Here is a 22,529-nt window from a genome sequence, read left to right as displayed (position 1 = left end):
CCTACGTCTTCAAGATTTCTACTTACTTTCTCTTCTAATAGACTTAATGTTTGTGTCAATATTTATTTCTTTGATCCATTTTTATTTTAGCTTAATCCATGCTGATAGACATGCATCTAATTTTAGTCTTCAGCATGTGGAAAGGCAGTTTTTCCAGCACCATTTATTAAAGAGGCTATCTTCCTTCCAGTGAACATGTTTAGCCCCTTCATCAAAGATAAGGTGGCTGAGAGTGTTTGGAGTTGTGTCTGCATCTTCTAATCTGTCCCACTGATCCTCAGGTCTGTTTTTTGCCATACCATGCTGACTTTATCAATGTAACTTTGTAGTATAATTTCAAGTCAGGAATTGTAATGCCTCCTGCCTTGCCTTTGTTGCCCAGAATTGCTTTTGCTGTTCTAGGTCTCTCGTGCTTCCAAATGAATTTTAGGAATGTTTTCCCCAGTTCTGTGAGGTGTGCTAATGGTATCAGCTTGTTTTAGCATCTCAGCATTCTGCCTTATAGGGGGTCCAACTCCAACTTCATGCCACATTTGCAGAAGTGCCCAGTGCTTTCCTACTGGCCATGGGCAAAAAGGCTTTACTTAAACCACCACCTGGAGCAGTCACACAGAGCTCTTTCCTTCCCGGCCATGATGAGGAGCTCACACCCAGACTTGGCTTCATGTGGGTCTCAGCCTCTGCTGGCCTGGCTCCCCTTAAAATAGTCACCCCACTGCTTCTTGGCCCTGTGGCTAAGATCAAGTGAAAACAGTCACCTTTTCCCTATGTTCTGTGGAGACTTTTCTCTCCTAAAACCTATAGCACTGAATGAAAACACAACAGCAGTTTTTGTGTGTAACTTTGGAAAAAAATAAGGCACAGAGGCGTATTCAGAATTTGCTCAAAATGAATGATCTGATCCAGAAGTCAGAAAAGGAGGCAACTTTGATTCTTCAAATTGTGGTTTCTCAGAGAGGGGACATAGGAAGTCACATGCAGTAGGCACGGAGTCATGAAGTAAAGCACTTAGGATAGCTTAAACAGCAGAGTGATGAGCTTGCTGAATTCAGGGTCAGCAAACCCATGTTACAGCACAGCCCTGACTTTTCCTAGCATTCACCCTCTAGCATTCCTAATAACCTCTCAGCTCCATCCACAATATCGATGTTATGACCCAGTTTCTAGGATCACTGGATGATAAATAGACTTTAGGACTCCAGCCCCTAAAAACTGAGGAGGTCTGGGAAGGAGCCTGGGCCACTGCACATTTAAGAAGCAGGTAGTTCTGATGATCCAACCCCATGGCTCACACTTCTGGAACAAATCGCACTGTATTTAGTACATTAAAATATAAGTGGGTTTTCTCTTCTACAGAGAGATGGCTATTTTTCATTTCACTCTTTGCTGAGTGGACCTACCTGGATTATTGAACATATCAATTCTACTTGAAATGTTTTTTTTTTTAATCTGGATGTTATAAGGACAAATTATATATTTGACAGGGGACTATCTGGCCCCACATTGTCTTTTGGTTTTTTTTGGTTTTTTTGGTTTTTTTTTCTCTGGTACCGGGAACCGAACTCACGACCTTGTGCTTGCCAGGCAGGCGCTTTTGCCGCTGAGCTAAATCCCCAGCCCCTGGCCCCACATTGTCTAACTATCAAAATGATCATCTTAATGGATAATATGGTTCAAAAGCATACACAGGCAAGTTTACCTATGGGTCAGTCTTGATGTTAATCACCCTCCCATTCTGTAGGAGAAATTAATAAACTCATAACAATTGGCTAAAAAAGAGGATTTTCTGCCTTGGGCCAGATCCTCTTTCATCTCCTGGCTTTCGTTATTCACTGTTTTATTTGACTGTTGCCTACCCAGTGGACAATGAGTTCACCATTGGCTGTATCTCTGTCTCTTCCTCTCTCTTTGTCCTATGTATATCTTGCCTGAGACATTCTATCTCCATGACATAGGTTAAAAATAGTATACCTATTGCTATCGATATTTCTACCTCTAATTTCCTTCTGTGTAAACCTGTGATATTTAAAAACTTAGAATATGATTCTCTTCCAAGCTGCGTTAAGGAGGACACTGCAAAAAATATTTTCTTAAAAGCTTCAACTTCTGTCTGAGTGTAAGATGAGATAGTGTCTTTATGCAAACGTCCTTATAGGTAGGAAAAGTATAATCTAAGCACAGTGTTAGCGACAATCTCTCTGGCCTTATTTGAAGTCATTTCCTTTATGGTTGCCCCGTTTTTCACTTTAAAATACTGCTTTTACGGTAATAAAAGTAAGTTGCCCTCCCTAAGACCACAGGGTTTCACAAATGGTAGGCTATTTTTCCCCACTGTGCACACAAAGTGTACGTTCTGCAAAGAGTAAAGTGTGAGGAAATTACCTGTTGTATATGATCTGATTCCCAGAGTGATGTGGGCCACTTATTCCAACCTACATAGAGTCCCCTGGAAAATTAGGAGAGATCTAACCATTTCCGCTCCTCTGTAGTGAGTGACTTCAAACAAAAATGTCAACATAGAAAAGTAAGCATTGATATAAGGTAAATGAAAAAAGGAAAAGGAGCATACAGTTTCTCCATATAGTGAACCTACACTGATGTCCAACACGTGTACACCTATATTTAGCCTAAGCTTCCGATATAGGTTACCCTTGAAGGCTTTTGTCTCCCCACTCCCATATACAGAGATTCAGGTGTATGTGACTCACTTATGAAAACAAGATTATTATACCTGGAAATGTTCAAGATAGACAATACTTTTTGAGACATGTGCTATATGCTAGAAATTGAGAACATGTCTAGAAATTGGGAGAATCAAAATTTAAAAATTTCTACTTGCTGGGCCACAGTGAACTCTGCAAAAATGAAAAATACCTATAACTAGAATACAGTGTCATTAACTATTACAATAGTTTAGGGAGAAAGTTTGTACTCTGGAATGGCCTTGGAAGGAATTAGTTAGTGTAGCGGACTGATAACTGGTGGTCAACTTATAACCCCCAGCTGAACTGAGTAAGTGTGGTGCTGGGTGTGGGAGGCCCACCTGGGGACTGTTGCTAGCAGCATGAGAGGCAGAACTGGAAAAGAATTAGAAAGGCTTTTGGGAACTAAAGAGGCAATTGGGAGCTAAGAGAGGCTGTTGGGAGCTGGTAGAAGCTGTAAGGAACTATTGATTGTTTTGGAAGAGCTTACATGTGACTTTCCTGATGAACTTGGTTGTTTTCATCCTCTGAGGAGCTTGGGACCACGTTGGTGATGAGAATGGCTTTGGTTCACTTTGTGGGAGCTCTGGTCCTCACTTTGAGCATTGCTTCCTGGCTCCGGAGGGAAAGATAATACACTGCTGGTTTCCTGGAAAAGCTTGCTGTGTTGGCTTCCCTGATGGAAATTTGGCCATCCTGATCATCAGAGGAGCTCGGGACCTCACTGTTGCTGAGGATGGCTGTGGTACCTTTCGGGGGAGCTCTGGTTCTTCTGAGCGTCACTTCCTGGCTCCAGTGCAGATCCCTCAGCCTACTAATACAGACCCTTCACCCTGCTGGCACAGACTTCCTAGCTTCCACCACTGACCTTTGGGCCTTCCCAGCGCAGATCCATGAAACAAGCCTGTATAAGACATTGTCATGGGCTCCGGTTGGATTCGTGGGAGGCATTGTTATGTGTTCTAGGTCTTCAGCTGGACTCATGCAGGACATTTCCATGGGATCTAGGCCCTCAGTTGGATTCCTTGCTCTTAGTGTGTGGACAGATTTCCTGCACTCTCTTGTATATCATTCTTTGGGTGACTGTTACAAACAATCATAAATATGTGTCCTGTTTTATGTTGTTCTCCCTTGCAAAAATAACCCCCGAACCAACACAGTTAGTAAAGTTTTTCCAGGAATGACTTTTCAGGTGAATATGAAAGAGAGGAACTAGAAAAAGAGAGAAATGGCTTTTCAGATTCAAAGAACAACAGCACATACCAAAATCTCCAGACTGTATTACTATAAAAGTTGGGGTAGCAGGAATACTTTCCTGAATGGTTTTAATATAATGGTAGAACATCAAGAAGAGCTACCTGTCTACTGGTTCCGCTTGTTGTGAAATCACACCAGACACTCCTTTGCTCATTTTGCACACTATGTAGTATGTCACTAAGGGATATGCCAGAATTTGATCCATTTTCTGTTCAAAGAATCTGGCTTGTTTCCAGTTTGGGGAATGGCAGCAAATGCTTCTGTGAATATTGTTTCAGGAATCTGGGACTCTGGGTGCACACTGATGTGTATTCTGTGGTCACACACCTGGAAGTACAACTGCCGCCTCAGAGGGTTTGCGGTGCTTCCAGCTCAGTAGATGATGACAAGCTGTTTTCCAAAGCAGCTGTTCCAGTTAGCACTCCCAGAAGTGTGAGAGCTGGCATAGCTTCACATCTTCACCAAAGAGTGTGTCATTGGTTTTGCTTTGATTTGTTTTGTTATGCCTATACTAGTACTCTGTGATGATACCTTATTGTGGCCTAAATTTGCATGGACTTGATTATAAATTGTATTTAGTGCCTTTTCATGTGTGCTTAGTCACTTGGATGTCTTCTTTTGTTCAGTACCTGTTCAAGCTTCTCACCCTTTTTTCTATCTTATGTCCATCGTTTTATTGATTTGTAGAACATCTATATATTTTCTAATTACAAACCTTCACAAATATCTTCTACTGTGAAACTCGCCTTTACGTGCTCTTAATGATGACTTTTTTATTTTTAATAGAATTCCTTAATTTTAATATAGCCTACTACAGGTATATTTTCCTTTCTGGTTAGTGCATTTGTCTATTTTTAATTTTCTGTTTTCTTGTTAAGATCTTTACTCCAAAGTCATAAAGATTTTTCACTTACACTATCTTTCAGAAATGCTATTGTTTTGCCTTTCAGATTTTTATCTAAATCTACCAGGAATTATCACTTCCTCTCTCTGTTAAACAGTATCACTGGTGCTAAATTAAATGTTTGAACATGTTTATATTTTTTCCAAAACTGCTATGCTGTTCCATTGGTGTATTTTTAATTTTTGCACTTAGCCACACTCCCTAAATTATGGTTCTATTCTTCATATGCACGGTGCTCACCTCATTCTCCTTTAAGAATGACCAGGCTCTTCCTGCACTTTTTGCGTTACCATGTGCCTTAGAATCGACCTATCCATTCCTGCACCCAAATCTGCATGTTCCTGGGGTCACTATTGGGATTGATTTGGTTATATAGGTATATTTGGGAAACATCTCACAATCATAGCATATGCCTTACATAAATGCCTTGCACACATTTTTGTTAGATTTATTTCTATATATATAATAGTGTTGATGCTGCAGGAAAAGGTATTTTCTTAACCATTTCATTTTCTAGTTTCTTACTATACTAATGATATAGACTTTATAGGAAACCTTGTTATATTCAATAATACCTACAATTTATGGTTTGGATGTTTTATGTTTGTAGTTGTACCACTGATGAATAATGAGTTTTATTTCTTCTGATCCAAGATTTATACCACTGATTTTTCTTTCCTTGCTTGACTACATTAGCTACGTCCTCCTACACAATGTTTAACAGATATAGTAATAGTGGGTGCTATTGTTCTGTCCCCAACATAAAAAAGAAAGCCTTCAGAAATTCACCATGCAGTATATTACATTCTATGGGCTTCTATTGAGACCCCTAATTAAAACAAGTAAGTTACCTTCTATTTTCAGTTTGCATAGTTATTTTAAAGCAGGATTCAATAGTTCCATCCCTGGAGATCTCTCATAAGTAAAGTCAAAGACAAATAAATTGGGAGGAAATGTGTGTGAGTTACAGCAAGAAGGCTGGCCTCCCTGAAGAATCCCAGTTCCTTTGCCAGATTCTGTTTTCTCACAAGCAGTTCCAAAACCCTATGCTCCAGACTCCTTTGGTCAAGACTGAAAGTTTCACTAGTCCATGAGTATAGTTTCTCATAAAGGCAAGTGCATTCCTTTGAAAGGATTGTCTTTTCTTTTGTGGATATGCTGTAATCTTTGCCATAAAATATCACTTTCCTAGTAAACCATTATGAAAATACAAAGTAGCTAAGAACTGTTTGAGCATGCTTATTTGACAAATGAGAATATTGGTAACTTTTTGAGGTATGTCTAAAAGCTTTGATTTTAGTGACCAACAAAATGAAAAAGCCCAAAAGCCACTGACCTCATATATATCAGTGATCTTCAGGTATTGACCCTGCAAAAAAGTAGCTAGCAAATTAAGGAAATAAAGAGAAAAGAGCTTCTTTGAACGTTCAGAGGAGAAAGTAAATGAGAACCACAGGGAACACAAAACCAAGCAAAGAAAGCTTTCAACCTAGTGCCCATGGTGTGTCAAATGCTTCAGGGAATGTAAGTAAATAAAAACTGTAACACTGGATTTAGAAACAAAAAGTATATTACTGATTTGATGAGATTTTTGATAAGACTACTGAATTTACTGATTTTAGGAACAGCAGGGTAAAGACTAGAATTTGTGGTTTAAGGAGTAAAAGTATAGTAAGAAAGATGGACATTAATTTGTATGATTCTTCTGAGAAAATTAATTTTGAAGGGCACAAGAATGTGCCTTAGTTCTACAGGCATGTGGGTATCACAGGATTTAGATGGGTTGGTTGGTTGGATGTATGGGTAGGTGGAGGATCGAAATTTTTGTTTTGTTTTGTTTCATTTTGTTGTTGTATTTTGTTTTGCTTTGCTTTGCTTTGCTTTGCTTTGTGCTGGTGGCTGCTCTTGTTTACCATTCTGGGGGTGGAACCCAAGAGCTCACACATGCTAGGCAAGCTCTACCTCTGCGCCACACCCCCAACTCCTGAAACCAAATTGAACAAGATTAACAGGTAAGAAGTGCAGAGACAAAAATATTGAGAATATAGGAAATGATTAGTGAAGAGAGTCTGAGAAAATGAAGTCAAGAGGAATGTAGAATGTGAATGAGAGGCTTCACAGAGGGCAGGAGGGGAGACCATTATCATGTGTGCGTCACCAAAGAAGCTTCCCTGCCTTGGCCCAGGACTGTGTGGTTTCCATACACCTGAGCAGGGCAGCCTATGTGAATCCTGCCCCAAACCTGGGCAAAGCATATCCCTGCCTGACACACAAAGCAGTTCTGGATGCAGGTGAACTTGTAAGTGTATGGGACAAGAGTTTGGAAGACTTTCCACTAAAAGCATGGCCAGCAACAGTTCTTCAGAGCGAGATAGTTGATCAGAGAATATAAGAGAGGTAGATTCTTGGAAATGGACTCCTTGGCTAATGGCCTCCTTCCACTCTCAACCCCAGGACCATGGAACTGTCAATCTCTGGTGTTCGTCTCCCCCAGAACTGAGAGGACACACGCTTTTCTCTCCTTATTGTATTACTACCATTGTCAGAAAGTCCAACAAAGCAAAGTAGGGCTTGCGTATCTCCATCCATTCTCAAACTGAGAAACTGAAAGCTTATTTTTACTTGTTGTTTCCCCAGGGAAAGTGTTGGTGGACAACTGTCCAGTTGGCATTACAAAACTATCATGGAATCATTTTACAATCCATTTGCAGAGATGTGTCCAGAATACTGAGTAGAGGAGGACTATTAGTGAGCAATTTTCTTTCCCATATTCAAAGTTCCCCAGCTGGGTGTTTGGTAGGGCTCTCACAGAAATTGCTATGGGAGCTATCAGTATTGCTTTGATGTAGACATCCTCCATTTTTATAATGCCCAAGTGTCAACAAAACTGTCTCTTCCCACTTTCACTAGTGGCAGGAGGAAAAGCAGTAGAATATCCCTCCTATGGTTGGCTACTGGTTCTTTTTCAGTATAAGCCAAATACAGCAGGGGTTCTCTATTATTATTTAAATTTTATAACCCTAGAGCAGAATGACAAATGAAGTGCATAGAACACTAAACAATATTTAGTCAGAATGAAAACATAAGCCTGCAACTTGGGGAAAATTAAATATTGAAAGGGGTTCTTTCTTCAATGCCTTCTTTATTCCCAAATGACTCATGCACTCATTCATTTATTTAAAACACACTGGGCCCCAAGTAACACTAGACACTAGATACACAATAGGGATTTAGGATGCAGGGGGTAAAGGGTAATGAGTAGATTTTATTTATTGATTTTCTTTCCATATAAAATTTATACTTAAAATTTCTTCAGGAAGATGCCCCCTGGCCTGAGAAAGGGAGAATTGTGAGAAATGTAATTGGCAGTCCCATTTGTGCGTGATGAATGCCTTTCCCCCTTCCTTTGCCCGTGCTTGCTAGATGAAACTCAAAATTTTCTGACAAAAAGTCAATAATCTCGCTCCTTCTTGTCTGTGACATTTGACTTGTCTGCCTCTACTTCCAGGTGAGTCCACATCTAAGAGGTGAGCATATAGCACTCATGGGTCCATTCATGCTTGTCTGCCTGATAAAGCCCCGAAGGAAGACAATATTCTATCTTCACAATATCTTACACAGCCTCAACTTTCTATTTCAAAATTCTCCTCCATCAAATGCTTAATTAGACCTTATAAATATTAAGAAAACACAATTTTTATCTTTTATTTTAAAGAAAATAATAAAAAAAGAACAATAGCAAAATACAAACTAAAAAAGTGAGGACATTAAAATTGATATGGGGTTTTAAGCCAAATGGTAGGGATTAACAGTGGTTGTTATATTATATATTGTTATCTTCAATGAAGTTGCTCAGATTACCAGATGTAAGAGCAGAAGAGTGATCAAACCATTAAAGGGAATAAGAAAATAATAATTTAAAAGAACATTAGAGACAATACATAGTGTCACTAGACAGGATGGTAGGAATTCACCAATGGTTGTTACACTGTAAATTTTGTCATCACATAAGTTGCTCAGATTACCAGATATAAGCATGCAGAATTGGTCAAAATATTAAAAAAAAAAAACAAATTTTTAATCATTAACTGTTCCCCTCAACAAACCATCAGACACCAGCAGTACAGTTGTGCCACTGATCCATATATATGTATGTATCTATGTATCTATATACAGATATATCTATATACAGATATATCTATATACAGATATATAGAAAATAGATATATAGATATATAGAAAATGCCTTAGTACTTTCTTTTTCTTCTTTCCCTCATCCCAGTTGTTTCTTCCTTTGAGAAGTATTTTTCCCTTTCTTATTATCTATTGTACATTTTGGGTTTTATTTACTCTTCCATGTTCTTACACCAGGGAGACAATGTGATGTTTACACATGTAGGTCTGATTTATTTCCCTTATGAGTATGGTCTCTAGTTGTATCCATTTATCTATAAAACCCTTGAGTTTATCTTCTTTTTATACCTGAGTAACACTCCATTGTATAGAAATACCACATCTTTTCTACCCATTCCTCAGTGGATGGGCATTTGGGTTGTTTCCAAGATTTACCTATGACAAATTATGCTGCTATAAACATGGGTGCCCATATATAGCAGTGGTATGATGAGAAAACACAATCATTAAGAGGTTGATACCACTAGTTCCATGTTGTAGGGGGGCCCACCCTCACACTGTAAGGTATACTTTTCTTCCTACTATCACTTGACACAAACTTGCTAGCAGGTCATATCTATTTTCCTCCCTTTAATAAAACTTTGCTTCCATTAAAAAGAAAAGAAGTTATAAGGATATTTTTATTTCTTATTTATCATCTACAACCATCCTCCACTTGTCAAAAGAGATTTGAGGCTGCTTAAAATAAGATATCCTTATGCCACACGCCTTTTTAAATACAGTAACATGAAGAAGTAGGGGAACAGCCAGGTGGGATAGTGAACACCTATGATTCCAGCTACTCAGGAGACCGAGGCAACAGGGAAAAGTTTGAGGCCCGCCAGGGAAACTTAGCAAGATCCTATCTCAACACAAAGCATAAAAATAAATAAATAAGTAAATAAAGAGTTAGAGACATACATCAGTGGTAAAGCACTTTGTATCAGTCAGGGCTTACTAGAGGAACAGATATAATACAAGATAAACAAATGTACAAGCAATTACAAGTTTGGCTTACAATGGTCAGCTACAGAGTTGGATGAGGAAGCGTGCAGAGGGTGTCTGCACGCTGGCGATTGAAGAGCCCAGCCCCGGGCCTGGAGCTCGCTGCAGTGTCCTTGCAAGTCTGTATCAAAAGGCTGATGGGTCTGCGACAGAATGCTGAAGAATCTATGATGAAGGCCGGAGAACCAACACCAGAAGGCTGATGAGTCCAGACGGAAGCCCAACAGTCTGCACCAGAAGCCAGGAGACGACCAAGCTGAAGGGGAAGACCGGAACTCCTCCGAAGAACCAGCAGCCAGCCCTTCCTCAATTCCTTTTTTTATGCAGTTTACCCGCTCTGGGGAGGTGGGGGTCCTCCTCCACACCCACAACCTCTGCCTGCCTGCCTCTTGCACAGGCTCAGGATGAATACAAAGTAAGCACCTTGGACCCCTTTTGAGTTGCATAGTTAACCTTCTAAACTTCTCAAATTAACACAATAAACAACATCCCAGAAGGGTAAGGGTGTGTCCTTTTCACCCCAAGAGGCAGAACTGCTGAGTCACATAGCCAAACCTCTAGATTCCCCAAGTTGGCACAATGTATCAACCATAACACACTTGCCTAACAAGCATGAGGGTGTGAGTTCAAGTACTACAAAATTAGTGGGGGGAGAAACTTTTATTTTTGTAGCTAGTATTAAGATAGCCTGCATGCCACCGTCAGCCCAGGGTTGACCGAGAGCCATGCTTATGCAGAGTTCAGAGTGTCTGGTTAGCAGCAATGCCCCCAGGAGAGGGATGCTCTCATTAACCCTACCTTACATGTGAGGAAACACGTTTAAAGAGGTAGAGTAGCTTCCCACAGGTCATACAGCTGGCAAGTGTCAAAGAGAATTCTAATTCAGGTCTGATGGTCTCTGGAGAGCTTCATCATGGTGAGTATTTTTAAATAGGGCACATCCCATTAATGGATCATGAAAATCTTTTAATGACTTGTGTTATCTTTTCAAGAGAGCAAGATAGAATAGCAATGATCTCTTGGCACCAAAACAGACATGTGGATCAATGGAGCAAAATAGAGGATGCAGAAACAACCTCAGGCACATTCAGTTATTTGATCTTTGACAAAGGCACCAAAAACATACTGGAGAAAAGATAGCTTCTTAACAAACGATGCTGGAAAAACTGCTGCTGATTGAATCTATATCCATTTCTCTCACCATGCACTAAGCTAAAATCAAAGTAGATCAAAGACCTAAATATTTAAAAGGAAACAATCTACTGGAAGATAAAATAGGTAAAACTCTTAAAGACATAGGTAGGGGCAGGCAAAGACTTTCTGAGCAGAACTCCAATTTCCCGAGAAATAGTACCAATAATCAACAAGTGGGATCATATAAAATTTAAAAGTTTCTTCTCAGAAAAGGGTATAGCCAAAAGAGTGAAAAAAAACAGCACATAGAATTAGAAAAAAAATTTTGCCAGCTATTCCTCACAGAGGACTAGTATATAAAATATATAATGAACTCAAAAAATTAGATACTCCCCCCAAAAATACCCAGTCCAAAAGTAGGCTATTGAAATGAATAGAAACTTTTCAGAAGAAGTACAAATGTCCAACAAATAAATGAAAAAATTTTCAACATCTCTGGCCATTAAAGAAATGCAAATTAAAAAACACTGTAAGTCCATCTTACTCCAAAAAGAATAGCCGTCATCAAGAAATCAAATAATGACAAATGCTTGCAAGGCTTAGGGTGGAGAGGAAGTCTTCTACCTGCTGGAGGGAATGTCCACTGGTACAACCACTAGGGAAATCAGTATGGAGATTCCTCAAAACACTAAAACTAGAAATTCCATTCATTCCATTCTAGAGTCAATTCCTATTTATCTTCCCAGAGGTTTAAAGACATCATATTACAGTCATACCTGCATACCCATATTTATAGTACCACAACTCAAAATATCTAAATCTTAGAAGCAGCCAATATGGCCATCAACAGATGAATGGATGAAGAATATGTGGTAGTTTTACTCAATGGAGTACTACTGTACCATAAGGGATAAACTTGAGTCATTTGCAGGGAAATGGATACACCTTGAAACCATAATGTTCAGTGTAATAAATCAGACAGATAAGCTTAACTATCACATGGTTTCTCTTACATGAGAAACCCAAAATCTAAATAAACAACAAGAATAAATGGTAATAAAAAATATAGGGCCAGGGATATAGCTCAGCAGGACAAGCATCTGCCTGACCAGCACAAGGTCCTGAGTTCTACTCCTGGTACAAAAAAAAGCAAAGAAAAGAAATATAGAGGCAGGTCTTTTGCAAAAGGGAAGGGACCAAGAAATAGAGGGAGTGGGGAGGGAAGGGAAAGGAAAGGGAAAAAAAAGATAATTAAGAGGAGTTGCATGCATGTACCAATGCCCATGAAGAATGTAATCATTTAATACTCCAAACGTGTACCAATAAAAATAAAAAAGAATAGCAATCATCAAAGTTAATCCCAGGCAGTAACAGGTAAGCAATATTTCAAGGGATTTTTTTCACTGAGGGCAGTTTGCAGGGGAGGTGTGAACATGTGAATGGGCGTGTGAGTGTGGGGGAACGTGGTTGTGTTGGAATATGTATGTGGGTATGGGTGGATGGATGGGTGGGTGGGCAGGTAAGTGCATGTTTGTGTTGGATTGTGATACGAAATTTATTTCTGTGTTTTACTGCATTTAAAATTTCAAATCTACCACCCTGAGGTATATTGACTGTCCCTCGTTCATGTTCTAAACAACAGAGGACAATTTGTTTTTAAAAAGAAATTTCTTCTCTACAAATCTCTATAAGCAAGAAGTTGAGATTTGAAAGTCTGTGGCTCAATACGGCTCTCCCTGTGTGAACATTCTTAATAAGCCAGCACCCACGGCCACACAGCAGAGAAAATCTTTCTAAAAGAGTCACGGACTTGACTAGTCTTATGCCTGGTTGCTGAGAGTAAATCATTTATTTGCCCCTGCAGCTAGCACAGAGAAAATATTTTGCTTTTGTAAGAATCAAAACACAGTGGGTAAAAAGGCAGGCAAGACCTGCACTCTGAGTTGGTCTCCTCCGTCAGGAAAGGCCTAGAAGTTGCCTCAGCAGGTTCCCTGAGATGCCCCACAACGTCAGCCTGCCCCAGGGGGAAGACAAACTGCTCTGCTTTTATGTGTTTCCTGGATTTCCAGGGTCATTGGCACCAAATCATTAAAATGCAAATAATCTCTAATGATGTCACAACAGTTTAACAAGCACTTGTAATTCAGATACAGTTTTAGAGTCAAATTCAAGCTCCTGTCTTTTGACAAATGCCTCATTTGTCCGTCAGAGAAGACCAACACACTTCAGGAGGTTCTCCAGGGGTTTCTGGTAGAGGATACTCACTACAAGGCAGAATTTGTTCAAGGGCCCAGGGCACACAGGGCCATTTTCCCAAGAACTAGAGGAAAACACCTCCATGTTCAAGTTCAAATACCCATCTTTACATAGAGATCATAATACCAATAAATGTGGTTGCCATAAACCTTCAACACAATTAAAACTTACCTCACACAAAGGAGCTCATGTCCCATGAAGGTTTGTTTCCTTTCCTCTGCTATGTTAAAAGGACGTCATTCCCTGCACCAACCCAAAGACACTCCCAGTCACAATGCCAGCCTTCAGCAGCATGTCAGGAACACGACAGACATCTCTCTCACTCTCTTACTTCGGTGAAACATAGCGCCCACAGTACCAGTCATGTATCTGCCCTCTCCTTCATCAATGTCTGTGAGGTTTCCACTTGAATTCCTTTCTTTTTTTTTTATTTTAAAACTAAAAGGAGGAAAACATTGACAGACAGACAACCTTTTACAAAATAGCAAAAGAACAGTACAGACAACACAGAGTTACAAACAAAGTGGTAGGAAATTAACAATGCTTTTGTATTACATATTGATATCTTCAAAGTGGCTTCTCATGAAAACAGATAGAAACATGCAATATTGATCAATCAAGGACTCATTGACAGTTTCTTTCAGCAAAGAAATAGAAGACAGTAGAACAACAATGTTAACTATCCTGTATATACATACATACAAAATTTCTCCTTCTTTCCCTTCTCTTTTCCCACATCCCAGTTGCCCTTTACCCTTGAGTGCTTTCCCATCATTTCACAATGTCTATCATACCTCCTAGTTTAAATTAACTCTTTCAGGTTTTACACTAGTGAAACAATGCGGTGCTTACACAAGCAGGTCTGATTTATTTCACTTATGAGTATGGTCTCTAGTTGTGACCATTTACCTATAAAAGCCTCGAGTTTATCTTTCTTTATAGCTGTGTAATATTCCATTATATAAAAGTACCACAATTTTCTTATCCAATCCTCGATGGATGGACATTTAGGTTGCTTCCACAATTTAGCATTGAATTCCTTTCTTAAAGTACATTCTTCCATAATTTACTCCTGTCTTTATTTTCTGGAAAGTACTCTCTCAACAATCTGGAACTGTTTGTTGGCCCTATTCATAAATATAGTACTTTTGCAGTTGTTCATGATATTTTCTTCCTGTGCTTTATATTCAGTGTGGCCCTGGTTAGCCCATATTGTCTTTGTGCTGCATTCCCTGCATGAAAAAGTTGTTTTCAATTCATCTTCATGGAAGACTTACATTCTTTGAATGCAGGTGTGAGACTGAGTTGATATTCTCATAGCGCCATGATTAAGAGTGGGGCTCTGGTGTCAGCACACTGAGTTTAACCCTCCCTGTGTCACACTTTCTGTGTGTGACCAACCACACGCAAGATGTTTAACTTCCATTAGCCTGAAACATGAAGAATAATGTTACCTAAAGGTATCTTGGGTTAACTAAGACAATTACTGCACAATGTGCCTGGCGTACATGGTACATTCAATGAGTGTTAATGATTATTGTGTAGTATTATCTTCTTCTATTTTAGCGGATTCAGTGTTCCTTTATAACCCACACCTTAAACAGTCCTGTGTATATATATTTTATAAACCACTTTGCATCTTTTTTGTAAGAAAATTACTGAGCAAATAAATCCATCTATATGATCCTATTCACTTATGTTTTACCTTTTTGTTTCCAAGAATGGCCAACTCCTTGTTTTCTTGCAAAAGTAAAGAAATACCTTGGTTTTCTTGCTATTACCTTGCCAAAGTATGGTTTCAAAATGAACTTCAATCCCACTTGTGGTATGGCTGGTGTTAGGTCTGATAGTTGTCATTTCAAATGTTACAATGCAGAACATTATTCAAAGTGACCAGAAAGGCCCAATTTATAGGGCTCTGGTAAAAAATAAATGGGACAATGTGGAAAGGGCTTGGCCATGCCCATACTTGGCTTCTTTTGCCTAAGGCCTTTTTCTTCCCTTTCAAATAGATGTTTCCCTGACTGAAAGCAGTAGGATCATTCCCTTGTGCCAAAAAGGATACTTTCCCTGTGGGAATCTCACCAAGTGCCTGCCCCGGGCTTTTCACTGTGATGGCGTGGATGACTGTGGGAATGGTGCCGATGAGAAGAACTGTGGTAAGTCCCCAACTCTGCTCCCCAGTACCCCACTGCACCAGCTGCACCAAGTTGAGGGTCAGAGGAAGTAGCAAGCATGATCTGGTGCTTTACAGGGAATCCCTTTGTAATGCAAGACTCTCTGATCCATTACTGATAATGACAAATTTTCATATATAGAGCTTGTTTCAATCAGAAATGTGGCATTATCAACTGTTATATTTCACAAAAATTGAAGTTATATTTTTAAAGTTGTTTGGATATTCCTATTTTAATTTTAAGGAGCTTCCTATCACTACCTTGAATGGTGAGTAATTGGGCTGAGCTGTAAGAATAACCAAACAAATGTGAATGAGCTCACTTAAATTAATTGAATAGAGGTATATTATGTGCCACATATGTACCAAGAGCTCTCCAAATTATTAGAACACCTTAGGCTCAAGAGAGACAAGGCTCTTGACCTTATGGCAATATGAACTTAGAACACTATGACTCTGTATGTAAATACGTTAGATACTCTCAGAGAGTGGGAGGGACATGGAGAAAATAAAACAGTATGATAAGACAGGAAATGACTTGGGAGGAAGGGCACTTTTAGAATACAAGCAGAAAAAACCTTTTTAGGATGCTGACGTTTGAACTAAGAACTAAATGAAAAAAATAAAAAAAGAAAGCATGATATGCTGGAGAATTTCAGGGAAAGGAAACAGCAAGGGCAAAGGCACAGAGGCTGAATGAATGACATGTTTGAAAGATTAAAAAAACAATATGGCTTCAGTGAACAATGCTATAAATAGAAAGCTAAGAGGCACACAGAGGTCAAATTACATTAAGTAATACAAGCCAATCTTGTGTCCCTGTCTTGAGACTCTACATATTCTCTTATTTTTAGGTGAAAGGAACTGATTCCAGAGAGGGTGAAATGTCTAGCTAGTCACAGATTAGACCCTAAAACTCAGATCTCCCAAATGTAAAAGATTCCTGCATGTTTTCCACCACACAGGGCTTGCAGTCTTTGGCATTGCCCAGCCAGAAATCAGAGTGGGGCAGGAACACGTGACAGGCACATGTCTGAAATCTGCTCCACTGGCCCTTGGGACTCACGCATGCTTCCCTGGAATGGAAACAATTTGTCCACTTCCCTGTGTCTTTCCTGCTCATCCTTTAAGATCCTGTTCAGGTGTCCTTTCCTTCACAAGCGCTTCCTGGCCACACTGACATATCACCAGTCTAGGATGGTGTTGCCCAGTACCCTGGGTGCACATCTACAATCACACCACATAGACTGCCTTCGCTTTTCGATGTGTTTCTTTTCACCTTGAGAACCTTGGAAAGAACCCTGCATCTCCTTGGTTTTGTTCCCATCAGAGCCTGGAGCGGTAGAGTACACAGCAGGCACTCAATCTGTTTTCAGTTCCCTGGATCCAGTGAACAAGTCACTCAAAGATATTTCTTCTGTGCCACTTAGGAATCAAGGACTATGAGTGTTTAGCAACTCCACAAGGATGCTCTAAACCCAAATTAAATAATATTGCAGAGGAGCTTATAACACAAAGTCATCACAGTAGAATCATTGAAGGTATAAATGAGAAGTGAAAATAAAGATTTTAGAGACCAAAGGAGCTTGTAGGCAATTAGTTAAGTTCTTTGATCTATGTGAACTTCAGTATTGTACATTACGATACAAATCTTATCATTTTTATAGCATATGCCCAAGTAATGATGCTTCAGATTAAATAAATGAATATATATATAAACATGACAGATTTGACATTAACATGTGATAAACTGAGGAAATGCTATTCCTCTCAACAGGATTCAACCCCTTTTATTAAACAGCACTTTGTTTTTGCCTCAGAAAAGGTTATATAGCTGGAGGAAGACTATGTGCTTGGCATTGAATCTCCAGCACTAAGACAAAACAAAACAAAACAAAACAGAAGGATGATGTAAATTATGTCAGAACTCATTGTCTCTATCAATCACATTTGTACATATATTTTTGGAGCAGTGTACATATGACAAAAATAAAACTCAGATTATAGTTTCTTCTGAGATCCTCAAAAATTTAAAATATCAGTGCTAAAACAGGTGATTTTTCAAGATATTTGTAATTATTTAAAATAATTACATATCTTCATTACATTTTATAGTATATATTTGAAATATTTATAGTAGTTATTAAATGGAAATACCACCAATATTTGCTTAGCTTTTTCCCTTTATTATCTACATATTTAAAATATCAATCATTCTGAACAAATTTTTAACTTTCATTTCATTATTAAATCTTTATACTTTTGTTTTGTAATATGATATATGATTTCTAGAATAACTGACACATATTAATCACCATTTCACAGGTGACACTAGTGGATGGGCGACCATATTTGGCACAGTGCATGGAAATGTTAATAATGTGACATTAACACAGGAGTGCTGTAAGTGGAATTGGTTCGAAGACAGTGTCAGCTTTTTGAAAAGCATGATTTGATTTGTGATGCATGGATTTATATGAGTATAGTAGTTTGCTCTTATCTCCAGTTTCACTTCCACATGGTCTGAGTTACCTGCAATCAACCACAGTGTGAAAATATTAAATGACGGGCTGGGGATGGAGCTCAGTGGTAGAGCACTTGCCTACCATGTGCAAGCCCTGTGTTCCATCCCCAGCACCACACAAAAAAAGAATGAATGAAAGAATGAATGAGTATATTAAATGAATATTTCCTGGAGAGAAAGTGAGATCACATTCACATAATCTTTATGACAGCTTATTGTTATAAATGTTTTATTGTTAGTTTTTGTTAATCTCTCACTGGCCTAATTTACAAATTAAACTTTATGATAGGTATACATGTGTAGAAAAAAGATAGCGAATGTAGGGTTTGGTACCAGCTATGGTCTTAAGCATCTGCTGGGGGTGGGGGGGCCTTTTAGAATATATTCTTTGTGGATAAGGGGGAACTACTAGAGTACGATAAATTCCCTTCAGAATTTCAATTTTGGTTCAATTTGTTTCATTGGTCGATGAATCTACTGTCTGCCTGTGACACTAAACACGTACAGGAAAATGACTATCTCCGTTCATGCTACTTTTCTGTATTAGTCTACAATTGAAAATATATAGAGATATTGAACAATAGTGATAAATAGTGAGGTTTTCAGTTCATTTATTTTCATCAGTCATCATATTATGCATCAACTACTCCCTAGCCCCTTAGGCACTGACAATGTGGTACCGAACCACAAACACCTTACTATTTAGGAATCTTTGCAGAAGTAGTGATTATTCAGCACTTCCCAAGGAAATGTGGAACCCTAGTAGAAGAAATGATGCCTCTGCCCGGGGCTGGGGAAATACTCTCAGAGAAGATGCCACTTGAGATGGACTTTGAAGTTCTTGAATGGCGAGAAGATAGGAGGCAACAGCATGAGCAGAGGAGCAAGATCAGCAAAATGCAGGGGTGGAAGGTTCAGAGCATGCTTCGCAACACCTTTGCACACCCACTCTGTGATTCTGAGAGGTAGCGGTGGGTGATGCAGAAGCTGAGCTCAGAAGGCTGGAGCCAGCCCAGGGAGGCTAGAGCATACACTTTGCAGCTTGGCCTCTATTCTGTGGATAGAATTAGGTTTTTGTGTATTTGCATGTGTGTGTACAAAGTTATGTAGATGAATGTTCAATTACATACACAAAGTAGTGTACATAAATTTATACTATACATATGTATATATATATCATATATATATATATATATCATAGTACATATAGTCAGTCCTCTGAATCCACAGGTTCTACAAGTATAAATTCAACCAACACCTAATCAAAAAAATTGAAAAAGTTACTGAACTTGTACAGATTGTTTTCCCATTGTTTCTTCAACAATATAGTCTAGCAACTATTTACCTACTATTTACATGGCATTGTACATTGTAAGTAATCAAGAGATGATTTAGAGTACAGAGAGACTGTATGTAGGCTCTATGCAAATACTATACCATTTTATATAAGGGAACTGAGTATCTGCAGATTTTGCCACCAGGAAGGTCTGGGCATCAGCAGCTCAGATACCAAGCAGTGACTATATTACGCACTTTATAACTCACTTATCATATATTTGATTATACCCAAATATATAATGCATAAAAATAGAAATTAAAAAGGATAAGATTCAAATTCTAATCAATTCTTCTTGAAGCAAAGAAGTTATTCTGAATGTATGAATTCCATTTCGCACCAAGCTTCTGTACATAGTGGGCAATCACCAAAGTTATGGGCTTCTGTGTTTGGTTGGGATTGAATTCTTATTTTGTTTCTATTGTGTTTGGTTTTGTTTGTTTGTTTTAACAATGAGGGAGAACACATGATTAGAAGTGGATGTGAGGAAAATTGTTCCATCAAAACTGCAAAGAATTTACTTGAGCAGTGTGTCTGGCTGGAACATTTGTATTAGAGAGTTTTTGTTGACATTTTTTGTTGTCGGAGCTGTTGGGGGCGGTGTGCTGCTGGCATCTGGTTCATACAGGTCAGGAATGACACTGAGCATCCTACAGTGCACACGACAGACCCTACGACGGAGAATGATTGAAGCCTAAATGTCCATCATACGACTGAGCAGAAGGGATGATGGCAATACTGATGACTATGTTTATTGCAATGCTCCGGAATCTGAGACCCAAAAATGCCATTGAGAAGAATGAAGTAACAGAAGATGCAACAGGCCACAGAAAAATCCACTTGGATTTTTGGAGGGATAGCGGGCTTGCAAGAGAAGGAGAATGAAGGGTTATGCCCACATTTCTGATTTTAGGCCACGCTCCCAGCTTGGCCATATGAAAATTCTTTTATTGGCAAATAAAAGTTTCTGACCACAGGTTTCCATTCTAAATATATATCCATAATATTTTAAACATCAAGAAGAATTGAAGTGAGCATGTTCATATTATCTTTAGGGAGCAGAGTTAATTAACATGTACCTGTAGACCACATAAAATTTGTTCCAAAACTTTATATACTAAAAGCATCTTTTGCATAACATAGGTACTCAATAACAAATGTGCTGTTACTACTAAAATTCGTTTTAAAAATAACATTTGGCTTAAAGTGATCCAAAAGAAGTAGAGTAACTGGAAAGAACTTAGAATCACATTTAAATAAATAATAATATAAACTTGAAAATACCTCTCATTTTTTTAACTGCATCAGCTCAAATAGCCATAGGGTCAGTAGAGAAATCAGATTCCGGAAATATTCTCTCTCTTAACACATGTATACATATGCACAAACGCACATGCATGTGTGCATACACACACACACACACACACACACACACGATTGTCCTGTGGACAGGTTTGTCCATTTTCCCCCATAGATCTCCCACTCCTTCATATGCCATTACCTTAGTAACTCTGTAAGATCATTCAAAGTGAATTCTGAAGATTTTTTTCTTCTGAATACTTTAGATAGACTGATCTTTCATTTTCTCAGTTTTATAGCTTCTCCATGACTTTTACTTGCCACTTTTAACTTCTGGGTAATGAAAACCAAAGAATCAAACAATGAAACTAAATCTAACAAGAATGATTTTAGTGAAGTACAACAGTGACTCCTAGAGAATCTATCTGTCACTTTTCTTGCAGCTCTAAGTTTGAAAGGAGAAGAAAAATCAAATTAAATTTTAATTTAAAAAGCATTTAATCAGCACCTAGTTTGTGCTACTGAATTGCGTTGACCCAATCATTGCCATTAAGATTTATTCAGTCCTATTATTTTTCATTGAAGAAAACTTATCTTGCTTTCCCATATGATTTTATCCTGCTTAAATGTGTCTGTGTTTTCTTTGTATTCACCGTTAAATGTCTCTGAAATGACCACTGGAAGCTAGAACTCAGATGATTCGATTAGTCTATACTTCATTAGTAAAGAATTTGAATTTGCTTTTACTATGGGCTGATTAACACCATTTACCAGATGTGAATGCTATACTTTTGATGAAAAGAAGACAATGTTAGTTATTATTTTCATAATTAAGGAAATTTATTTTTTCTAGTAAAATTTTCCTCTTTTGCTTCCAGTTCTAAACCATTATCCACAACGCTGTGATTGCAAAGAAACTGAATTGGAATGTGTAAACGCTGGTCTAAAGTCTGTGCCTACAATTTCCTCCAATGTGACATTACTGTGAGTAGAATATCTATGGATGATATTTGTCCCTGGAGTGACATGAAAACCAAAGAAAACCCCATAGTGCTTCTCTGTAGTTACATTAGCAAAATAATTGAACTTCCATTTAAAACCAGACATCAGATAGTTCTGTATTCTTCTCCAGGAAAAAAAAAAAAAATGTCTTTAAACACCATACATTAGATTAGCCCCGTTAATGTTCAGCTCACAAATGTCTGTGATCTGTAACTCTCATTTTCGGTTGCTTTATAATTTGCGTATTGTTGTTTATGCGCCTGTACAGAAATGTTCAAAAGGAAAGACATTTACTTACTCCATCTCATTCTCAATAATTGATCCAAGCCTACAAAGGATAAAAGACTCATGCAGCTGGCTGTGTCAGGTTGCACAGAGCATCTGCATTTTGCCTAAAAATTTTAAGAGCCTCTGGAATTTGCAGTCCTCTCATGATGTATGAGATGGTTAGGAACTTTGGTTGTTTTGGTTTTGTTTGCTCTTTTATTAGCTTAGCTAGAAAATGAAAGAAAAAGGTAAATCACCAGAAATGTTCCAATCTGGTATACGCTAAACTGCTTAAGTATTTGCAAACTGCAGTCATAAGACTCACGGTGGACCATATATCTCTTTGTGATACCATAAGATTATAAAAGAGCTGAAAAGCTCCTTTTCCTAGTGGCACTGTTGCCACTGTAATGTCTTAATGCAACTATGACTCACATGTTTATGGGGATGCTGGTATAAACAAACTTTCTGTGTGGCCAGTCATACAAAGTACC

General features: G+C 38.5%; 1 protein-coding gene across 1 annotated transcript in view; it reads left to right on the top strand.

Moving 5' to 3' along the window:
• The first annotated feature begins 4,145 nt into the window (after positions 1–4,145).
• The window catches only part of Rxfp2 (relaxin/insulin-like family peptide receptor 2), a 55,316-nt gene continuing 36,932 nt past the window's right edge, over positions 4,146–22,529 (top strand). The window contains exons 1-4 of the mRNA XM_013515731.1: positions 4,146–4,389; positions 15,444–15,590; positions 17,933–18,010; positions 21,645–21,750. Of these exons, the coding sequence (XP_013371185.1) occupies positions 4,146–4,389; positions 15,444–15,590; positions 17,933–18,010; positions 21,645–21,750 (575 nt within the window). The remainder of the gene's footprint in view (positions 4,390–15,443; positions 15,591–17,932; positions 18,011–21,644; positions 21,751–22,529) is intronic.

Source organism: Chinchilla lanigera, unplaced genomic scaffold (genome assembly GCF_000276665.1).
Source record: "Chinchilla lanigera isolate Chin_1 unplaced genomic scaffold, ChiLan1.0 scaffold00030, whole genome shotgun sequence".
NCBI lineage: Eukaryota > Metazoa > Chordata > Mammalia > Rodentia > Chinchillidae > Chinchilla > Chinchilla lanigera.
Note: the sequence above shows the minus strand (reverse complement) of the source record. Positions and strands in the feature narration are given on the sequence as shown.